Raw genomic sequence first — 23,022 nt, 5'->3', positions numbered from 1 at the left:
GTCTAAAATATTTAAGAGTGTTTTGGGGACTTAATCCAAGATGACATGTTAATGGATTTATGGACCAAACTGCAAATAATAACTGAAGGTGTTTAGGCCACAGTACACCAAAATTTGAGACTAGATGTTATAACTGCCTGCCCTTTTATTGTAACTCAAGGCTGAATGGTTTTAGGGCCAAGTTTTTTTTTTTTACAAGAGGCCTAAAATCGTTTAAGGACCAAAGCCTTAGAAGGGTGAGACTTAGGAATGGGTTCAGGGAACGTTTTCACCAAGGAAGTGGGGATCAAGATTTAGTTCCTAAAGTTTAATTTCTGAAAATAATTTCTAACAAGAATTTTTCCAAAAGAGAACACACGTTTGTGCATATGCTACTTGTACTTTCTTATTATGGACCACCACCTTGCATTCCCTCCTCCCAACACAAAAGGTAAAAAGAAAAGGCTGAAATACAATTTATACAAAAAAGGGAACCACAAAGGATATGTTGTTGGGTTAGTTTCCTCACGTCTTCGTTCGCATGGTTCTGTAGCTCCATTATGTTTTTACATTTGCAGTGCTCCTCTGCGGCATCGAGGCGATTCTCTGAAAGAACGGAAACCATTGTTACCACCTTAGATCAGTGAGATACATGAAATACATAATAGGTCAGCTCTAAGTTTAAGCCTGTGCGTGATGGATGACCGGGGACCCAACACTACTGGAGTGGCATAACGAAACTGGAGGGGGCCCTGTAATGCTATCTGTATTTAACCACCGATTCCATCTTGACCACTGACTCCATTTTGTGCTTAGCTTTGCTGCAAATGTCGTCACATCGGTGGCACAGGTATTTTTCCATGAACAGCCTGCTAATGTTTTTCCGCTTTTCTCACCAGGGAAGGGAACATACATGGGGGGGTGCAACGCTGATAAAAGTGTACAAGTATGAGAATGTTTATATTAGAGAAGGGTAGAGCTCTGTCTTGGAAATACACCCTGGGATCTGGCCAATCCTTCGCGTATTTTTCAACACTGACCCAGTACAGCCAGCGCTTGAATTTGACAACTTACTCAAAGGGAGGGGGTTTACCAGAACCTTCCTCTTAAGTTTGTTTAAAGTATATAAGGTGAGGAAGCTTGGCGCTGAGGCAGAAGGAACTCATTTCTGAGGGTGGACGAATTGCTCACAACAAGCCCATTGGGGAGAATTTCTCCTGCCTCAGCCGTCCAGGGTTCTACAGCTTAACGTTGGCAAAGGCAAGGATGATGTTGGATTCGAACCCCATGGTGATGCATTTTTAATTCCTAATTATATAGCTTTACTGTGTACATGCATAAATATATATATATATATATTTTTTTAGTCACTGAATACATATTCATTGTTGATATATTGCATTTTCTCTGATTGTTATTATTCAACTGCTGTGATTATTTTACGTTTTGCTGCATTCAAATTAAATGCTCATGTTAATATTTTCGTATACTTATATTTGAACCTTTGGGAAGTGCCTTAATAAATTCATAACTCAGACTAAGAGTGTTGCATTCATTGCATTCTTTAGCCTCATTCCCTCTTAGTTTGAAGCAAAGCAGAACAGGCCCCCTGAAAAGAACATGGAGGCACCCCTCCGGACTCCTCAGGTGCCCCTGCTGAGGGGGGCCCCAAGGAGCTTGGAGGCCCCTTAAAACAAGGGGTCTATGGGATCTTTGTTACACCACAGAACTACTGTATACTAATTGTAGGACATGTCTTGTAGCAAATCTAAAAGTAATTGTGATAGGCATCATGTTGAAAATGAACAAAAATCAAATGTTCTCAATATTGTTTTCTCAAAAATTGTAAAGTTTTAAGTTTTATGAATATGATATTCTAGTTACACAAATAGGGATGTAGATCCCCCTCAAGTTTGAGAAAAATTGCCAAGAGCAACAGAAAGCAAAAAGAGGCTTGCTTTTGCTACTGTTTCTGTAAGCAGTTACATTTTTCTAAAAAAACAAGACAAAAGGCAGTTCCTTTTTACTCAAGCTCTTGATCATTTTCTCTGAAATGAAAAGACTTTCCTTACACCACCACAGCAACACTTCAGAGCTGTGTCGGGCAGAGTTGTCATCTGATGGTGTCAGATATCTGTCTAACGAGACGGAGCTGGACGAGATGCTGATCGTGAACGCAGTCTGCCGGGTGTGAGTGTGGGCGTGGCCAGGAGCTCCAGGGAGCATGAGTCGGCTGCCGGCTCTCTGCTCTCCTACGGGATTCAGAGGCTGAGTCCCCTCTCCATCCTCTCGCTGCAGTCGCATTAGTTCTAGGGCTCCCGGGGTCAGGGGGGAGCAGAACGAAAACAAATAACCAGGAAGGAAGCGGGCATAATATTGTCCGCGTGCCACCGGACTAAATGGATTGTACGGACCAAGGTAAAGGGGGAGCGCAAAGAGGTGAAGTGGAAGGCCATGGTGTATTATTCCAAGTTGGTGCGTAGGCGGCCTGCAGTAGGCCGGTGCGGCTTGTGTCCACTGACCTAATCCTATATGCCAGCTCTGCCCTCAGCCCTGCCCATGCTCCCCTCTGGAAGCCATTCTGGACAATCCTTAAGTCTCTCCGGCTATTGGCAGCATCAGGGCAGTAAGCCTCCCCAAGGACCTGTTTTAGGCACTGAGTTTGCTAAGATTGTTAAGCTTATCTATGCCCCTGCTGCATGGGAGGCCTTACTCTTCCCCTACCAGTGTGCTCCCCTTACTATCAGCATGCCTGTTCCCCCCTCTCCATTAAGAAAGATATATACTCAGAGAGAGATCTGCGGCAGCACTTGGGCCCGATCAGATTTTGGGCAATTTCCTCTCTTTATTTCGTGCTGATCTTCGGTTTAATCTGCTCAGCAGTATTTCCACTCTGAAGGCCACCTCAAGCACTATACTACACCCGCGATAGTAGTGTGCTCATGCCCCTCATCAAAAGTTGTTGCTGCATTCCTTCTGAGGATTGGCGCTCTATTTAGCGGTTGCAGTCAGTTCCTTCAGCTGGAGGGCCTTTTTGTGTAATGAGGCATGCCATCCACAGCTGTTGTGGAAGCTACTGTTTGTATCACAGAATCGCCCTAACTTTAATGAATTGTCTGTTCTGCCCGCTGTGGCTTGCTAGAAGGAGATTTGTGCTGGTGAAAGGGCGAGGGTGAGGAAAGGAGGGAGGCATGAGGGGCTTACTGTTGAACTGGGTGTTACCCCTTGGTGCTCATTTCATCTTCAAACTTTTATCTACTCATTCATTGTTTGCTTCCACCTATTGTCAAGAGTAGAATGTCTTCTCCTCCAGAGGTACATTCCAAGGCTCTCAGTTCCAACCAAAGCCCACTCGCTATTTATGCTGTCTGAGTGTCTTGTAGTAAGTAAAGGTGGTGGCAGCATGTTCACAATTAAGGAGATAGTATTTTCATCACAATGACAATCAAAAAGCTATGAAATTCCACAGTAAACAGTGTATAGCAGTACTAGGTGATGAATCAAGTGATATTTTAAAAACAGATTGTAACAAAGCCATGCTAAAAGTTGTAGACAATACTGAAAGCATTATGACGGATGACTCCTCGGTTACAAGCAACAAGAGGGTAGCCTAAAGGCTCCTTCAATATGTTCACCTCCATTGGAGTTTACACTCCTCGATATTGAGCTGAACCTGCTTCCTAGCCTGGACGGAAGCAAGCCCCAGAAGAGACTCTTCTGCTATTTAATAGTACACAAAGCAAAGGAATTGGATACTAGTTTATCTCATTCCCCGGGTCTACCTATATTATTATCATTTCACCCTTAACATGAGCATTTTATAACCTCAGATTCTCTGCAAGCCCTTCAAATGGTCTTGAATACATATTTTCACTATTAGAAAAACAACAAACAACTCAGACAACTCACTGGAAATTCAGACTTCAATTTTAGAGGTCTGAGCGAAACACAACAACCTGCTCGCAGCTGCAATGGCTGCCCCTGAGGAGAGGGCTCATAAATGTGACCGCAGCTTGTCAAAAAACTCAATTCTCACAGCATATATTCACAAAACTAGTGCAACTCAGACTACTGTGGTACCCAAGAAGGGGAAAAAGGAGAAAGTGGATGGGGGATGGGACTGAAACAGTCTATTCACTCCGCATGTTGTTCGTCGAACATTCACCGGACCTAGAGGCAAGTGAAGAGACAGCAGCTCGCCCCTGCTGTCCAATATTCAACTATACAACGGGAGCTAGTTCTCTAAAGTATCCCTCGTCTTCTTCACCACTACATGTCACCAGCGGGAAACCTGTCATCGGAAATAAGGGGTAAATGAAGAAACCGGCGGGGAAAAGAGGAAATCTTAATGGTAGAATCTCCAAACATAAGCCCAGCAAAGTAAAATTTGACCTGTCTATAGCCCCCTCTAGTGACGAGGCAAAGGGAGAAGTTGTGTCTTTGGCAAATTTAGAGAGTCTGCAAGCCTCTAGTTTGCTTTTTTTATCCTCCCAGCAGGGAGGAGACAGTGCAATTAAAGCCCCAAGCCTCTAGTTTTGTGAGCCCAAGGCCTCCTCACGTGATCTGCCTGCCTATGCAAACAACACTGGGAAATAGTCCTCAAAGAGGACCAATGTTGGCAAATGCAGCAACAAACCAGTTTTGTATCTTTGAGATAACAGATGTTTTGCGAACAGACATGACCCTCTGAATCGCCTAAGAATTTCAAAACTCCTACAAAATCTCCCTCGCCTCTATTCCTTAACCTCCAAAATAAAAATAATGTCCTTTCGTAATAAACAAAATCTTTATAGAGCCTAGGTGGAATTGTGGACCAGCGTAATTCCATCACTAGTTCTCCTAGAAAGTGAAAGGCTGCGCATAAATGGTTTTGATGTAGTGGGCATCCAGCATAGATCTCCAGCAGCCTCTGTCAACCAGTATGCTATCAACCGGGGAGTTAAGCAGCTGTTACCATCGCTCAATAGTGATGGCGACAAGTATAGTACAATTCTTGCAGATACTTTGACAATGTGTATAAAGGATGGAGACAGACAGATTTGGAACCATAGCCTGCCCAGCCAGGAGGAAACACATGATGTAGCTGCTGGGCCTTGGCTCCTAAGGCATTTAAACAGAAACCAATCAAATGGTGGCTTCAAACTTCCCTTTTAGCAACAACACCACTTGGAAAATCGCTGGTCAGGAAGACTCAAAGTAGAGTGGACTGCAGTGATTTTCTCCAGCAATTATCTGTCTACAAGAAACTTGGTCTACAGCTAAAGTAGATTGTATCAACTATTGTGTTATAGATGCTACTGCTTCTAAGGTTCGGTGAGGCCATGCCAAGGGCGGTCTTGCCATGCTGCTTGCGGAGAGGGGACTTTGAACTTGTTCATACTTTTCACAATAACATACAATGAATCAAGATAAATCTCCCAAAAACATGTGCCTCTTCAACAACACCTTGTTTTTATTTAATTTGTATGTTCCTCCGGGTCCTAAATTTATTGTTTTGGTGGTCGAGCTGTTCAACCTAATAAAATTCACTTTGGAATCGGGTAGTAATTTCCAAATGCTGATAGTAGGTCACTAGGAAGGGGGTCACCAAATTTTCTCCATTGGACTACATTATAACTAGTCACAACTTATTTAATAAAGTTCAGATCCTCAAAGTGGAGTTTGTACAGGGCAGTGACCATGCATTACTGTAAACAGAGTTAGCAATAAACTTTTACAAACCTTTTTTGTGGTGCTTAGCAGATGGCAAGGGCATGGTTTTAATTGTCAGCAATTGGGGTCGAATCATACAGAATTCCAAAAATATCTCCAAGATGAATTCAGTGATCACCTCTCTGAGATGGTGCCATACACTTGAAGGAAGTAATCCCATCCTATTTTTGAAGAGCATATTTCAGCAGCCATTCTCTTGCTCCAAGTCTATGGCAAGTAATAAAATGTCCCCAAGGAAAAAACGGTTTTTAGATCCTGTCCTTTCTCGCAAACTCAACAAGCTTATTCATCAGCAGTTTATTGATTACGTTGTGTCATGGCTAGAAGAAATCCACTCCATGTGGAAAGGGCGAAGAAAAATATGTTTGACTTACATAAAAGCCTCTATGGATAGGAACTGGGTTGACTTGCAGAAAGCTGCCTTACAAAAATTAGCAAAGTCTTTTGGCAGCTCATATTTAAGTCTCTGGGAATTACCAAAAAGCCCTCTGTAATTCCCATCCCACAACTGGAATGGATAAGTTATTTTTCTGAACTCTATGGGCCGAACCCCACGTTGCCATAGCAGGAGGAGACCATTGTTGTCTTGCCTCTCGATAAGCAAACACAGTATGCGACAGCCCCCAGCGCTAAGCATATAAGGAAAGCATGACCCTCAGCAGCAATGGGTCCTGATAAGATTCCCATTAAAGTACTCTAGGATGACCCAGTAGGATGGAGCAAGTTCCTCTATCCGCTTATGGAACAGCAAGCATTAAAAGCTCTTGGACCGGTCGTAGAGCAGATCCTCTTCACAAAAAAGGTTTCCAGTCTTCACCCTGCAATTATCGGCAAATTGCACTCTTCAATGATACATGGAAGATTTCTGCCACCAGTATTTTGGAAGACCTTAAGGACTGGGCCATTTCTAGGGACGTGATTCTAACAGTTCAGGTGGGTTTTGGGTCCAAACACTCCGCTACAGATAATATTGCTATATTACAAACAGTTATTGATAGGTATGTGGTGACTAAATCACAAGTTGTTTATTGTGTGTTTGTCGACTTCTCTACTGCATTCAATAAGGTTGATAGATGTACCCTATGAAGGAAATTAGAGAGCCTGGGAATCCCCAGTACGCTACTTTGGCTAATAGTCTCACTACACACATCTACGTGGAGCCGAGTTCTTATAGGGGGAGATAAAGGGTTGACTCCCAGGATACCTACACACAATGGACTGAAGCAGGGATGCATTCTATTTTATTCATTTCTTAGTTATATACCAGTTTGTTTTTCAAAAGCAAGGAACTTTCCTCCAAACTTTGCATCTCAAAATGTGCATGTGTTAATGTATGCTGATGATGTGGTGAGTCTAGACCTTACTCCTATCGGTCTTGAGCGTAATATTGACACACTATTTAAATACTCTGAGGAAAACTTCCTAAAATTTAGCATTTCTAAAACCAACGTAGTACAATTCAGAAGGAGGAAGCGGTATTGTCCCCAAAACTGAGGACTAGGAGGAAGGCCAGTTACAGTGGTTGAAACATATACCTATTTAGGGAAGGTGTTCTTGCAGACTTTAGAATGTGGCTCTCATTTCCCCCCCATAGGGGTTAGGGCTACTGCCCATGAAGGTGCTTTAAAATGATTTTACTCAGCCTCCTGCAAGAGAAATTTTAAAATCCTTCTTGACATCTATCAGGTCAAGATACCTCCTATCCTCTTGTATGCACTTGAATATATTCCTGCTAGCTAATGGTCAATTCTAAACATAAGAAGGAAGGCTTCTTCATAAGATTACATCCTTGACCCAAGCCACCCCCTAAACAGGCATTACACCTAGCCTATTCTAGGTCATTGGCAAATGTCATCAGGTGGGCCTATAACCTTCTGCATGCGACTGAAGGCTCCATGAGCGCATCCTTGAGAGATGGAACCTCTCTGGGATGGAAGGTTATATACCTTTAATAGCAATCTTGTGATTGCACTAGAGAAATTCCAGTGTTCTATCGTCCATTTGAAAACATGGACACCAGTGCATTTGAAGCTGTTTATGAGGAATTTGATGCCCAGACTAGGTTTTACCCTGGACACCACACATTGCTCCCAGCTGGTGATATATAGACCCCTCGCTGATAATTTTTTTAAAATTAAAGTCCTCAAACGTATCTGGGGTTTACACTAGGCCATAGAACTAGGTGGTGTATAATCATGCTATGCTTAGGCCTGCTCCCCCACTAAATCGTGTTACGAGACAGTGGAAGAAATCCAGAGATTCGAGATGTCCAACATGTTTTATATACCTGTCCTTGTAGGAAAGCGGTAGAGGTGAGGATCCATTTTATAAAAACCTTTGTGTTTTAAATATGGTGTGTTTAAAATCAATGACCTAATTGCTCTAGCAAAGTCACCTCCAGGTGAATTTGTGTGTAACTTACTGTATACATTTTTTTAAAGTTTTTATCTTTGTATTAACTACAGTCCTCTGCAGTGCTGGCTATGTTTTTTAACTACTTTATGTGATATTTTATGAGTTTTTGAATTGTTGACCTGTTGAGGTCTAAATCAATCAAATAAAATACATTTGAATTTGAAAGAATTTTCCTTTGGGTGACCTCTTGGGGCACATCGGTTAATATTCCACTGTAAAGGTGGATTTTCTAGCATAATCCACGGGAAATTCAAATACCTAGTTTCTGGAATATTGCGGCCTCCCATTAGCTCCTGGCAATTACTCTGCAGGCCATGTAATGTGCTCAGAATGCATTATTACACGGAGAGCAACAAAGACAACGGTAATTTCTGTGTATCAGGTTCCTGCCGGTTACATAGCCGGTTATTGTGAATTTGTTAAAATATGCACAGAGTGCGGTTTTGCAACGTGCCATCGAAGGCTGAAACAATCTCACCTTCTATCCCAGCTTTGAAATGGTTGAGGGGTATCGAGCAAGAACCAGAATCTTTGCTTCCTTTGCTTGGGGCGGGTTTCTCTGTGACATCTGGGAAAGAGGGAAGAAACAAAACCAGTGTTACTTCATTTAAAGCTTCAACTGAACGATTCCACTTGCCAAGACAGACCTAAAGAGGAGTTACTTATAGCGTTGTTTTTCTCTTCTCAGTGCAGCACACATTTGTGAATAGGGATATTATCAGCTTGTCAGTAGGTGGAAAAAATTCGATCAATCTACTCTGGTTTAAAGAAAAAGTGCGACAATTATGACATAATTGCACCGTGAACCTGGGAAAATGAGGGCTTGTAAGTAGTAATGATTGCATGTATGTGCGATAGATGTTCCAGCAGGTGGCGCTGCTGTCGAGCGGCTGAATATGGTTCCACTGAAGCGAGTCCAGGTAACGGCGACACAGCGAGCCTGACGCTAGACATTCTATGATGTTAATAATGTTGATGTCCACGTCTTTGGGGTGGATGCCTGTTCTCAATGCACAGTAAATCATAGATGTCACCACGTCTAATGGCAGCATAGACAAGTGACGTTATTATTATGTTTATAGAGTGCCAGCATGTCTAGACTGCGCCCTACATCTTCAAGGGAGCAACGTGAAGACAAACGCTAGCTAGTAATTTCTGTGATATTGCGCCAGGCACCGATTTTCAGAATAAATGTCATGTTTTAACAATTCTCCGCTTGGCTGCCTATGCTGCTGAAGAAGTGGTTCGGGTGTCTTTGGAGAGGGGGCAGATCCCAGTGACACTGCTTGGATGTTATATATTCTTGCACTTACATAGATTAAGCTACTGAGAAATTCCCAACACAAACCACCAACATTCTACTCACGACTGTTCTCCAGAGTCAAAGCCCCCTTTCTCTCCCCCCCCCCCTCCCCCCCACCACCAACACCACTCGCCAGTCCGGCTTAGGCACAATTCTTTGCACCATCAGCCCGCGGATACCGTGAATCAGTGACTTCTTTATACAGCAGCAACCCGGGCCCCATCTTAAAGGAATCTATTCTCCCTGTGCCTCGAAGAGCGTAATTGTGCGTTGCAAATTTCGAAACTTTCTGAATCCGACGTCTTTGGAAAGAGATAGATAACCTATCAGTGCACAAAACACGTGCAGGTAGGCTTTGTAATATGTTTTCACAGCGCAGACGGCATCTTGCCTGCACTTCGCAAGGGCACATAAATCCCTTTGGAGTCATGTGCTGTGAGTGACTGCACCCCCCTGCAGGGAGATGTCTAGGGAGGTCCTTGGGACCTCAATTTCCACTCAAGAGGTGTCTTTTGGGGTGAAGGGGGTGCACTAACTGTACACCACCTGTCAGTGCGCCTAATGATGGCCATAATACGGTCTGGATGCAGAGGCAACGTTCCCTATTTCCATGTGGCCACATCCCCATGAGAACGAGAGGACGCCCCCTAGCATGGTGTTGGTGCTATTCAAGCACAGAAGGTGCACGCGAGCGTCTGCAGCCCTATCTGTCATACCAAAGTGCCCAGGCGGAACAGTAAGCGGGAGCACATGCCTGGTGCACCGCCATGGTACTTTATGTAATACAGCCATTGAACCATATAACACCGCCTGTAGATGCTATGATACCAGCATTATTGTGTCCACTAACTGATGCTTAAGGCAAACTCGCTTGATAAGTATCTGAAGGAAAAGGTAAAATCAAAACCAAGAAAGACCCATGCAGGTGAGGAAGAGCTGCGTCGGATCTTCAGAGTTGAGGCAGAGTGCGTGTAGTGTATTAAACTGAAATATTGCGAGTATTCGTTCAGGACGGCGCCTTTGAGTCTTTCTGAGATATTGTAGGAGTAGAAGACACAGGTGACGTTTAGTTAAAAGGGCACTCAATGACAAAAGTCATTGCTACCGATCCAAAGTTAGTTGAATCCACGAATCGAACGCGGTGAAGCTTTGAAAACCATGATAATCCTAAAGCCAGAAAGGATGAATAGGCTTAAAGACCCCTTTTCTGCTGATGCAACCCTAAATGTCTGTATATCAAGCTCGACACTGCAAGCCCGTCCAGCTGCGGGATGCACATGTACCAGAGCCGCCGGCGCTAATGCTGGGTTGTACAGGAGGAGATCATGGGGAAGGGCGCTATGAACCCACATGGTTAAACGAAAAACCTTAACCGTGCATAAGAACCTTCCTGGCATATAGACATTAATGTGAGACTGTGACAAAAAGACGCATCTAGGTATTATGATCCACTTGAATTGATTCACTGGAATTGGACTCCAGATTCAACGAAAGCCCTAACTTGTCCACAATAGCATTAACTACAGATTCTACTGGGAAAAAGGAGAAGCATGATACATTCAGAATATACTAAGAAGTGAAGACAAGGTACTTGAGAGCTATGATCTGGAGCTGGGACACCCCCGGCCACAGAAACATTTACCCGGATACTGCTGATGCTGCACTAAAATGAATTCAGGCTATATTAGGCCTGGGTGGGATGGCTGAAAGCTTTGCACGTGCTGATTCAAGCAAATTATCAACTGGTTGAAAAATATTTAGTGAGCTCAAACATGCTCATGACCTGAATAGATTTTACTTGGCTTAGAAAGTGGCTTTATTCTATGGAGTGGAAGGTATAATGAAAGGAACTTTAGCTGCCTTTTCTGAGCGCTAATGAGACCAAAAGCGGGTCATAGCATATTGCAGCTGGTTACACTGTGGAACTGACTTTAAATTGTGAAAATGAAGATGTAGTGTATACATTCATTTTCTAATTCACAATTTCACATGCAAGTAATATTAGAACATTGGAACGTTGGCAGCTCCATTGAAAACAATGGAGTGCTCCGGGCTGTTACTGGCCGGTAAAAGCCCGCAGCGCCAACATTCCAATGTTCTCTTTGTTCACAGCAGCAGCTGTGAACAAAGCCTCACGGAGCCTGAGGGGATTGTAATCCCTTCTGGTTTCGTGAAGCCTTTGTTTTATTTAGGAGAACATTCTGCCCTCTAATGACATAATGTTCTAATAGCCTTAGAACCCGCTGTAGCGGGCTCTACCGGCTATTAAAGGCCCTCAACACGTGAGCGGGCCTTTAATAGCCGGTAGAGCCCGCTATGGCGGGATCTAAGGCTATAATGGATCCATCCTGTGCCTACAGTGTATTTTACAGGCATACATTTCTTTTGAGCCCATGTGACATCAATACAATGCAAGCCAGATGCACTGACTTGCCAATCCTTGTTCACAGAGAAGTCCGTTTTGAGGCATGTATTTTCTTAATCAAGATCTGTCCAAATTTATGAACTTTTGTTTGCAATCTTTGAGGTCATTATTGAAGGATCTTATTTTTGTGTCCCTGACTGATTTTGGGCTCACCCCTGTGATGTAAAGAATGACCTGCAGCACTCATATTTAGTCTAGTAAGTAAGGAGCAGCAAAATTAGAGCATTGTTAAGCCTTGTTAAGAATGAAATGTGCACAGGATGAATAGATGCGTTTGACTACTTGTAGAAAGGGGCCTGGGAAGGAAAACATTTAAGAAACGGTTTGCAACTCTCTGAAAATATAAAGGGGCAAAACACAAAAGAAAAAGCCTATGTGGTTGCTGCAAGGGATTCAGTAGCATCCACTGGAGCAGCACAGAAATCAAAGATGCAAGGAAATTAGTGTTTGTAGTTTCGTAGTTGTAGTGGTGCAGCTATTCTAGTGTGGTGCTGCACGTGTTGCAACTGCATTGTAGTGGCATTTGTAATGGGGGTGTTGTGCTTGTACTTCACCTTCTAGTGTTCTGTTCAAACGTACTGTATAGTACTGGTGTTAATGCAATATTTGTGAAGTGAAGAGTTATCATAAATTAGAAACAAGTAAAAAAATATCTTTGGAAAATAAATTCTATGCATTCCACAAACATTGTCTTGTAGTGAGGCTGCTTATTGTGTGGACTGTGGGCAGTGTTTTTTTTTTTTTTTTTTTTTTTTAAGTGCAGGGGTCTAAAGTTTTTCTTAGGAGCCTCCTGCCAGTGGTTGCCGGATATCAAGACTGAATTGTCTTCTTACACCACCCTCCTGTCTTTGTCCCAGGCTCTCTTTCAAGTTCTCTTCCATCCCCACTTTTTCCCTTTGTCTTTTTTCATACCCTTCTCTTCCCCCATATCCTTTTTTGTCTCTCTTGCTCTATGTCCACGTCTGAGGATAAGAAAATTAATCCTGCTGTACAAAAAGACGTGCCCGTGCCAAACACTTACCACCTGCAACCACTGGCACAAATTAAACACTCTATGGTTGGTAAGTGGTGTGAGGAATTTCAACCAAATTTCCATTATGTCCCCTCTCTGTGTATGAGAAAACAGTGGATTTCACCAATGAGTGCCCCAACCCTGGCCCGATGTGCATAGATGGTGCGTCCCAGCCCAAAAACAACTTTCTTATAAAATGCTACAGAGAAAATGCCACTCTAATCTGCTTCCTGCCTCCCCCATTTCAAAATAGATTTCGTAGCACAAAAATATGTGAACTCCCAACAGTTTAGAGAACTAGGTTCAGATCGCTCTGAGTGCTAGTCATCCTTCAACGTTTGTAAAAATACCAGCTACTCCCCGGAACACACACTGAGCTAGGTATTCAGCAGCTCTACGTGTATGGAATTTCTGACAACTTGGGTGTATATTTCGATCCTCGTATTCTGAGTCTCCACTCTACACTGTGCACAGAGCTTAGCCTGGGAAGCTTCTCTGTAACAACCCCCATGCCAAACCTCTAATGCCCAGGCCTGATTTACTGGAGTTGAGCACATGGAGGATTGTGAATGTTGGCTACACCTAGACCTTGGAAGACACCCTTCCTCAGAGGCAGGTTTAAGGTGAACTGTATCCTGTGTAAACTTAAATAAATGAGGGTCCCTAGGACCCCCTCTCATGCCAGAGGGCTGCCTTTAGGAGGCGTACTGAAAGCGTGCAACCTTTTTCTGGCGCACTTTCAGTGAGCCTCCTAGAGGCATGTTTACTTCTGCACCCATGTTTGTAATACGGTGCAGGCGCAGGTGCAAAGTGGTTCCCTCATCTGCATGAGGCCATGTCCCCATGCAAATGAGGGAATGCCTTCTCATGATAGCGCTGGCGCTACATGTGTGCCGGCGCAATCAGTATTTCAGGAGGGGCTGCGCAAGTGTTTGTGGCCTCTTCTGTAATACCAAAGTGCCCGGGGGCGCGCAAAGCAGGTGCACATGCCTGTTGCATCCCCTGAGCACTTTTTGTAATACTATCCCAGAGTGTTAGAGTCTGTGACCTGTTCTCTTTAAGTGCAAATTGTCTTTTCAAGAGACATAACTACATTACTGGGTATGCTAATGAATTCAGAAATGCCATTACTAGTAGCAGTGAACCTATATCTTTTCCGTCTAGAAAGGTTAGCCTATCAACGCTGAAGGAATAGAGCATTGTCATAATGCAGTCTCCATCACATTCCATATCATCTAGCACCCTATGGTGGGTTTCACCTAGCATTCTGTTTTGAACAGTACACTTAATAAATGCCTTTAACTCTGAAACTTTCAGTGATTCTTGTCAAACACCAAAATGAGTCAATTCGCAGTGCTTAACTTGTAAAAACATAAGTACCAGGGCCCTCATCAGGGGGCTACTGCAGCTTGCACCACCCTTGTTTCTTCCAGAACTGCCAGTGACAGCACCAACACTACTACTAACCAGCACACTCCTACACGTGTGACAATCCAGACTATTCCAGGCCCCAAACTGTAAGGATAGCTTGGGTGGCAGTCATTTTAATGTATATTCAATTAGTAAACAACTGCTGCTGGGCTCATCTCTAAAGCAGACAAACAGTGCCACGATGTGGCAGACTGTCATAAGTGCCAGTGTTGACAATTAAGTGACTGTACCGAACACTGGAAACTACCGCCTCAAATTAAGCACTGGATAGTGTGAAAAAGCACTAGTGCGCAGAGACCTTCTATAACAGTATTGGATGAAGCATTCTTCAGGATCATGCATGTACTTATGTGTAAATAGCACAATCTTGGCTACAACTGAACAGAGAGCTGCAGAACAAAGGAGGCTTTCGGGTTCATATGGTATGAAGAAAAGGCGAAAAAGTAGAGGTCAGTAAAGGTTTCAAAATGCTCGATTACTGAAAAAACAAACAGTTAGAGCAACTAAGATGAATTGGGTGGGAGTGTTCCTACTCCAACAAAGACATAGATGCTTACCTGGGAAAATATGTTCTGTCTGGTTATTTCTTTGGGTCAAACCTTGGCAAAACAAAGAAATGTGTTAATACAGAATAACAAGAATAGCTTTCAAAATCATATAAACAATAAAGTGAAATCAACCCTTATCAACACAGAATCGGTATCTTGTGGAAATAGTCTATAGATAAAATGTTAATCTAGCTGAATGGCTGAAGAGTGGCAGTGGTTTCCTGGCATACATTAATTAAAATACTCAGTTGCAGCTAGAAGAGGCCCTGTTTTTAGGGGTGCCTGTGTCATGTTTTAGTCTTATTACACATTTTTCCTCCTAATGTGCATATTATGTTATACCTTGTTAAACCATCATACTGTATTCTCCCTTTTAAATTTGCAGTGTATGCCCTAATCACTTTTGTAACCCGCAACTTGGAGCTCAGTCCTATATAAAGTCCTCTGTCACTTAAGGGTCTAATCCACGCTATATACAACTGACTCTAAATTAAAAAAAAAAAAGAAAACACAGAAAATCAAACCACTGCCAGAATGTTCTTTCATCCCAGCTGTATATGCATTTACAGAGTGCAGTCCTAGCTAGAGAGCAATGGAGCTTTGGACAAGAGACAGGAGCCCTGAGCAGTGGTGTAAGGATACTGAAGCCCCCCTCTGCAATGAACATGGAGAGGGCTCCCCTCCGGACTCACTCAGGCCAGGTGCTGTGCTGAGGGGGAGCCCCTCCAGACTCACTCAGGCCAGGTGCTGTGCTGAGGGGGAGCCTCTGGACCTCAGGGGCCCCACTGCACCATCGGGCCGCGGAGGGCCTTTGTTACGCCACTGGCCCTGAGTTAAGATTCAAGATATTTTACAATGAAGCCTGATGTTTGTGAGTCGGGAGTCAGATTCACAGAAGCATTTATGAGTAATGAAAGCAGTACCACAGGAGTACCCTTTTACAGACCCTTGACGGGTTTGTGAATCTGCCTCGAAACATACAACTCCCCATGAGTAATGGTGGATTTAGGGCGCAGACCTTTATATTTGTACTAATTGTTCTTACATATTAGCTAAATGCTCCCACTGTAGAGGGTTTGGAGCCAATTTGCTAAGTCATGTAAGAAAACATAATTGACTACTACAGGAATACAACTTCACGTGCTAAATGCCATTGTGAAAAGGCCCCGTAGTTATCTCTGAAGAGGTGTATTGTTAGCTTCTTTCTGAATTGCAGAAAGGCTGGGGCAGTGTACAAAAATACATAAATCAAAAGGGGGTTTCAACACTATACTGACACCTAGTAGCTCAGGGGAGATTATCATGTTATGTCACTTGGTATTGGCGAAGCACATCGTCTTTTGAGGCCTGGGTCCATTTGTGCTGAGGGTTGTTCAGGATGTCTACATTTCCATATTCATGTCTTTCTAAGTCTGTCTGTGTCTGCTCCAACTACGTTATTCCACCTTCAAGTTTGGCATGAAATCAAAGTAAACAAGGATGGATGGGCCCTGGGAAGGGATCACATGATTATCATTACCTTGGGGAAAAGTATATAATATGGATGCAAATCAGCAGTACTAAGTTGGGCGCTTTACAAATACCATGTTTCAGGGATGTATTGGTATTAATTAATTTTTAAGAAATGTTAAAACTATGTGTTTTTTATTATTACTAATTCTGCAATTATGCAATACTACAACACTGCATGGTTATGGTAGCTAGTAATATAAAAAAGGCCTGATTCACATAGGCAAACGTACACTTTTGTATAGGTTTACTATTGTTTGCCATTCTAGGTCTCAAGACTATCCTATCTTTTTTTGTGCAGAGACTCCGCAGATGTAAAGATACCATGAGTAAAATACCTTTGTGAATAGCAAACAATCATACATTTACACAAAGATGTAAGTTTACCTTTGTGAATCAGGCCCATAGTGTATTATTATACTCTGTTGTGTAACACATGCTACCGCGGCTGTGCAGTGTTGTAGCACTGCAGTTAATAATAATCATCATCACTATCCATCATCAGCATTTTTAACATGACAGATCTCTTTTGAGATTAAGGAACTGATAGTAGAGCTGGTCACAAAGAGCTAGGAGTGGGTCGGCAGTTTAGAGTAGACTTTTCAGAAAGAGCTATCTTTGTCATGAATCCTACTGACATTTGGTTAGGGGATAAATACTTCTATAACTGACTTCTAATGAGTGAATGGTGCTATTCTTTTAGTTTAAATCTGTTTTTATTGGTTTTGACTTTTATGGTTGACTACACAGTAAGAGTGCGTACATGATGGCATCTGCTGGTCAGTAACATCTACAACAAGATACATACATTGTAATGATCAACATTGTGCACAACGCCGTGTATAAGATGCATTGTTCCACTCTTGATTCGAGCAGTGCTTTACATGTACAGTTGCATACAGTGTCTCTTTGTTTATCAATTGTGTGTGTCATCGATGAACAGATCAATCCTTTATACTATAACATAACAAAGAGAGAGACAAAATTCAACTAGCCAGTTCTGATGGAATATACTGTCTGCCAGACGTGAAGGTGTGTGATAAAATTAATCGTTAGACAACAGACTTTCTGAGTTTTCTATATGATGGACAGAAGGAGACCCTAGAATTCTATTCCCATTAATTCAGTATGTTGACTGGCATGTAGAGTGGGGCGGTGTTCATTCATATTATCCAGTACCACATTCATCACCTTTTTGTCTGGTTATGTGGGCGTGGTGAATGGTGGTATTCTTTGTCAACATTTCGTTATGGGATGTCTGATGCAGGAGCTGAGTTAGAAAGAGTGGTTCCCTTCAATTTTCTTTTGTGAAAGCAACTTTGGTTTGTCCCACTATGTCCAATCTGCAATGCCTTTTAGTTTTTAGTTTGTCCAAATTAAAAAACACCATTTTCATAAAGAGATTAGGAATCAACTGAAATGCCTGTTGCAAGGAAGGAGATTATAAAATATCATGGGCTCTGCTGGTGCTAGTACCTTCACAGATGCTGGCCTTCAGCTTTTCAGTTAATACTCCCATAGAGCTGAAGTCTTCTGCGTAGAAGAGATGTCGGTTTTCTGGTATAGATGCAATTTCTCGCAGCTCTTCCTCAATAGCCTTACCGACCCCGATGGCGTAGATTGTTATGCCTGTTGAAGAGAATATTTATCATTATATAATGTATGTTTACTTGCTACATGGTATATCTAATTTATCTTCAGTACTCTTATACTTGGTATTCATAATACATAAATCAATGTATGAGTTGTGCATTGCATTGTAAGGTGTCAACAAATACGCCTGTTTTTTGTGTCTTGCATATCCACTACCATGCTTTACTCTTCTGAATCCTGGCTGGATGATTGATGGACGTGACAACATTAAATAACAATTGAGAACCTATATTTATTTATGTGGTAATGCTACTTATGTAGCGTCACAGAAGTGACAATAGTGGAAGCAGTTTAGTCACAGCCTACGGCTCTCTGACACCTGAGGGAGTCCAGGGAGGTGTGACTTGCGTGGATCCCCCAGTGTTTTCTTACCCAGAATCCTCAGCAAACCTCAAATTTAGCTAAAAAATCTATTTTTTTCCACATTTCTGTATGGGATCACCGCACTGGGACAAATTTCCAACCACCCAACGTTCCCCTCAGTCTCCCGGTAAAAATGATACCTCACTTGTGTAGGTTGGCCAAGTTCCTGTGACAGGTAAGAACCACAAACATGTCGAAATTGAGGGGGAACCAAAGCGTGTCCAAAAGGGCAGTTTAAAAAAAAAAAAAAATCTAGGCTGACAAGTGCAGCAGAAGTTTTATCGGTATAGATGAGACAATGTTGGGTGGTAGGAATTTTGTGGATTTCAGCAGATTCCGGAAGGTTCCATCGCACAAATGTGGGAAAAATGTGTGATTTCCAGCAAAGTTGGAGGTTTGCAGGGCATTGTGGGTAAGAAAATGGTACGGGGTGCATGTGAAACACACCACCCTGGAATCAACCAGATGTTTAGTTTTCAGATGTGTCTGGGTCTTGTGGATTTTTCTACATGGCAGTGTCCCAATGTCAAAAAAGTGCAGCCCTCACCATTCCAAGTGGGACAATTTTGAGACTTACCAAGCTCTCATGGCCCAAATGTAAAACCAAAATCCAAAATAGTCAAATGTCCTCTTGCTTGCCGTGGGATAAGATGTTTTAGTGTGCGGGGGGAGAGCTGAAAGACTGTTATCCCCTTCAGTTGGGGTCGGGCCTAACCAAGCCCATACTGGTTGGTAGCCACCACCCCACTATTTTTTGTTTTTTCTAAATTCCATGCCATCTAGTAGGCTTTCTGCCCCCCCCCCCGGGCTGTGGATCGGGGGTAATTGCCCCATCTGCCCACTGGTAGGCAGAACAACTTTGGCCCTCTTTATTTGGGGTGGGGGTATGGCCATACCCCACCCTCTTATTTTGAAAAATAAATCTTCCCTGGTTTCTGGTGGGCTTTCTGCCCCCCTTGGGGGCAGATGGGCCTTCCAAAAATAGGCTGATCTGATATGGCCAACAGTAATGTGCCTCTATGGGGAGCGACCCTTGTGCAAGGGGCAGCCCCCCCCCCAAACAAAACATACACATAGACACACACAGCAATCCCTGGTGTTTAGTGGTTTCTGCCCCCTTTGGGGGCAGATTGGCCTAACAAAAATAGGCTGATCTGCCTCCAAGGGGGGTAGAAATGGCCTGAATACAATTTCCCCCCCCAGGGGAACAACCCTTGTCTAAGAGGTCGCTCCCCATACATAAAAACATAAAGTAAATAAAAATATATATATATCCCTGGCGTCTAGAGGTTTCTGCCCCCCTTCTCCTCGGAGGCAGATCGGCCTAATTATATTAGGCTGATCTGCCTCCAGGGGGGGCATAAAAGGCCTAAAAATATTTTGCCCCACCTGGGGGCCGCTCCCCTTTTGCATTTGTATATTAAAAAAAGATTCCCTGGTGTCTAGCGGCTTCTGCCACCCCGGGGGCAGATCGGCCTAATATAATTAGGCCGATCTGCTCCCGGGGGGGCAGAAATGACCTAAAAATAATTTGGCCCCCCGGTGAGCGACCCTTGCCTAAGGGGTCGCTCCCCACATATATAAAAAAAAAAAAATTATCCCTGGTGTCTAGGGGTTTTCTGCCCACCCTGGGGGCAGACCGGTTTAATTATTTTAGGCCGATCTGCCCCCAGGGGGGGGCAGAAATTGCCTAAAATTATTTTGCCCCCTCCCGGGGAGCAGCCCTTGCCCAAGGGGCCGCTCCCCTTATGCGGAAGGATAATAAATAAAAAACTCCCTGGTGCCTAGTGGTTTCTGCCCCCCCGGGGGCAGAAATGGTCTAAAAATAATTTGGTCCCCTGGGGAGCGACCCTTGCCTAAGGGGTCGCTCCCCACACATAAATGAAAAAAAATATATATATATATCCCTGGAGTCTAGGGGTTTTCTGCCCCCCCGGGGGGTCAGATCGGCCTAATTACATTAGGCCGATCTGACCCCGGGGGCAGAAATGGCCTCAAAATTATTTGCCCCCCTGGGAGCGATCCATGCCCAAGGGGCCGCTCCCCTTATGCGTAAGTGTAATAAAGAAAACAATTCCCTTGTGTCTAGTGGTTTCTGCCCCCCCTGGGGACAGATGTGCCTAATTATATTAGGCCGATCTGCCCCAGTGGTGGGGGGCAGAAATGGCCTAAAAACAATTTGGCCCCCCATGGAGCGACCCTTGCCTAAGGGGTCGCTCCCCACACATAAATGATGTCTACGGATTGTCTCCCCCCCCCGGGGGGCAGATTGGCCTAATTATATCAGACCGATGTGCCCCCAGGGGGAGCAGAAATGGCCTAAAAATGATTTGCCCCCCTGGGGAGTGGCCCTTCCCAAGGGCTCGCTCCCCTCATGTCCATTTCACCAAAAAAAGAAATCCCTGGTCTCTAGTGGGCATTTCTGCTTCCTGATCTCATTGCGCCTTTGCTTTCATGCCTCTGCTGGCCCCCTCCTCCTGAGCGGAAGAGAAAAGCTTTTGCATTTCTCTTCCGCATCGCGCTGGAAGGTGACTTCTATCATCAGACGTCACTGGGAGGGTTGAAGGGGGTTGGGAGTGGAAGGGGAAGCGATTCCTCTTCCAGCCCTGACCTGAGGTGGGGGGGAATTGGACGTAATGGTTACGTCCGTGGCACCTGAGAGGCACAGCCACGGATGTAACCATTACGTCCGTGGCCCGCAAGGGGTTAAAACAGTATTCTTGTTCTGATAGGACGTCAGTGAAGAGTGCACAGATGAGAAGACACACACGCTTTAACTGGCAGTTTCAAAAGGAAATGAGCCCATGCATTCTGGACCACCTGAAGCTTCTCCAGCAGGCACTCTGGCTGGCCAAATACAGGGCATGACCGTAGTCCAACCTCGAGGTCATCAGGGTCTGGATAACCATTATTTTTGTAGTGAAGCACAGATAGTGTAAGAACGTTTTCAGGGAAATCAAGTGCCAACCACTGACCTAATTTGTGGCCTGAAAGACAGGCTGTCATCAAATTTGACCCCTAAGTTTTTAACCACGCCCCCTTGAGGGCTTGGAGGTAGGGCATTTTCGTCCAGAAAATCTGCCAAGTTTCTGGAGAAGTATTGCCGAAAAAAACAGAATGTCAGTGCTGATGTATGACATTGAAGCTGTATTTAAAAACCCTTTACAACAACTTTCCCCACGCAGTAAAACAATACTCATATTACCTTCACACGAATCTGACAACTCAGTTGCGAACCGTTGTCACCAAGTTCAACAAAGTGCTTTGACCCCAAAGACTTTCACATTATCATTTGCGTTCCCGTAATTCTTGTCTTGATTTTCTTGAAGTTTTCCTTTGTAATTTTGCCTCCTATTTATCAAATATATTACATTTAACGATTCACATGTTGAAAACTGACTAAACTGAATATCGTTGGCTGTTCTAATTTTTTAAGAATTGGTCCTTTGATATTATTGTTGCAATTTAATAATCACAGACAACGGTTAGTCCCTAACTAGACTGGTGCTATCCTTGATTGTTCAACATTCATTGCTGACCTTTAGTGCTAAAACATCCCTCAACTTTCTCTTTTTGTGCGACACAAATAATTTATTTATAGAAATGATCCTCAAATTTTCATAATCCAAGGTGTTTCATGCTTTTTGATCGTTTTCGTTATCACATATGACAACCTGCTTGTGATAGAATTATTGCTCGCATGGTATTCTCTTTTTTTCTTGCAAAGCTGCCTCAAGGAGCAAGTATTAACCATTGTTTTCCATTTGTAAACACGTTTCATTGTGGCCATGTTGCAGGGATTTATTCAACAATTTATTTTATCTTGCGTGATATGTATTTTCATGTGATACAATAATTTTAATACAGTACACCTGATTGAAAGGGGGATTAAAATGAAAGCTTATTGCTATTAGTAAAGCCTTTCTGTTTTTTCCCTCTAATGTTGTTCTAATATCCAAGAAGTGCACCCCTTTTCCAAAATGCGAGGGAATAGTGTGGGGACTGTAAATATCTTTTGAAGTACTCAATTTCTTCTTCTATGTCAATCCATACCCCAAAGATACTGTATATGTGGAGCCACCCCCCTGGTGGGTTGTATATCCATTGTTGATTTTGAAGATACAATTTTTTGTGAAAACAAAAGCATTTAACAAATACCATGACAGCTGATCAGATTATGTATTGCAGAATAGATATAGGAAACAACAGATAATCTGTTGTTTCCTATACCAAGTCAACAACAACATCATTCACTCACAGATTATAGACAAACTTCCACACAGATTATACATTTTAAAAAGATGGAATATCTTGGAGAAAAATCAGCTAAGCAGCCACAGTCTGAAGAATACCCATCATCTTCTGGTCCATCTAATTTATCTTGAATCATACTGTATTCGAGGTCTCCTATAATCTTCTGTAATTTATTAGGTCAGCCATGTCTATTATATAGCCTCCCTCTCCCACGGCCATCATACATCCGTCAATGCAGGCACCTTGGGCAGAATTGTGCAATAGCTCTTCTAGTCATCATTAAATAAATGTCCCAAAACAGCTCCTGGTACGGATGCAGTGTAGAGTCTTCCAATATGTCAAATAAAGCTGTCTTTTCTGCTGTAACCATTAATGAGCCAATAAAAGTACCTCAGTCGTGGGGTAGGAGAGTATGAAG

At 43.2% G+C, this 23,022-nt stretch overlaps 1 protein-coding gene across 6 annotated transcripts in view; it reads right to left on the bottom strand.

The window, feature by feature from the left end:
- MATN2 (matrilin 2) overlaps positions 1 to 23,022 on the bottom strand; it is a 508,152-nt gene that overhangs the window by 7,695 nt on the left and 477,435 nt on the right. For 4 of the 6 annotated variants that reach the window (XM_069220521.1, XM_069220525.1, XM_069220526.1 and 1 more), the window contains 4 exons: positions 17,811 to 17,963; positions 14,835 to 14,876; positions 8,585 to 8,674; positions 489 to 585 (listed from right to left, as the gene is read on the bottom strand). In XM_069220521.1, the coding sequence (XP_069076622.1) occupies positions 489 to 585; positions 8,585 to 8,674; positions 14,835 to 14,876; positions 17,811 to 17,963 (382 nt within the window). Of the gene's footprint in view, positions 1 to 477; positions 586 to 8,584; positions 8,675 to 14,834; positions 14,877 to 17,810; positions 17,964 to 23,022 lie in introns of all 6 variants that reach the window. The other 2 variants (XM_069220527.1, XM_069220524.1) reach the window with 1 other exon arrangement.

This window comes from Pleurodeles waltl, chromosome 2_2 (genome assembly GCF_031143425.1).
Source record: "Pleurodeles waltl isolate 20211129_DDA chromosome 2_2, aPleWal1.hap1.20221129, whole genome shotgun sequence".
Taxonomy (NCBI): domain Eukaryota; kingdom Metazoa; phylum Chordata; class Amphibia; order Caudata; family Salamandridae; genus Pleurodeles; species Pleurodeles waltl.
Note: the sequence above shows the minus strand (reverse complement) of the source record. Positions and strands in the feature narration are given on the sequence as shown.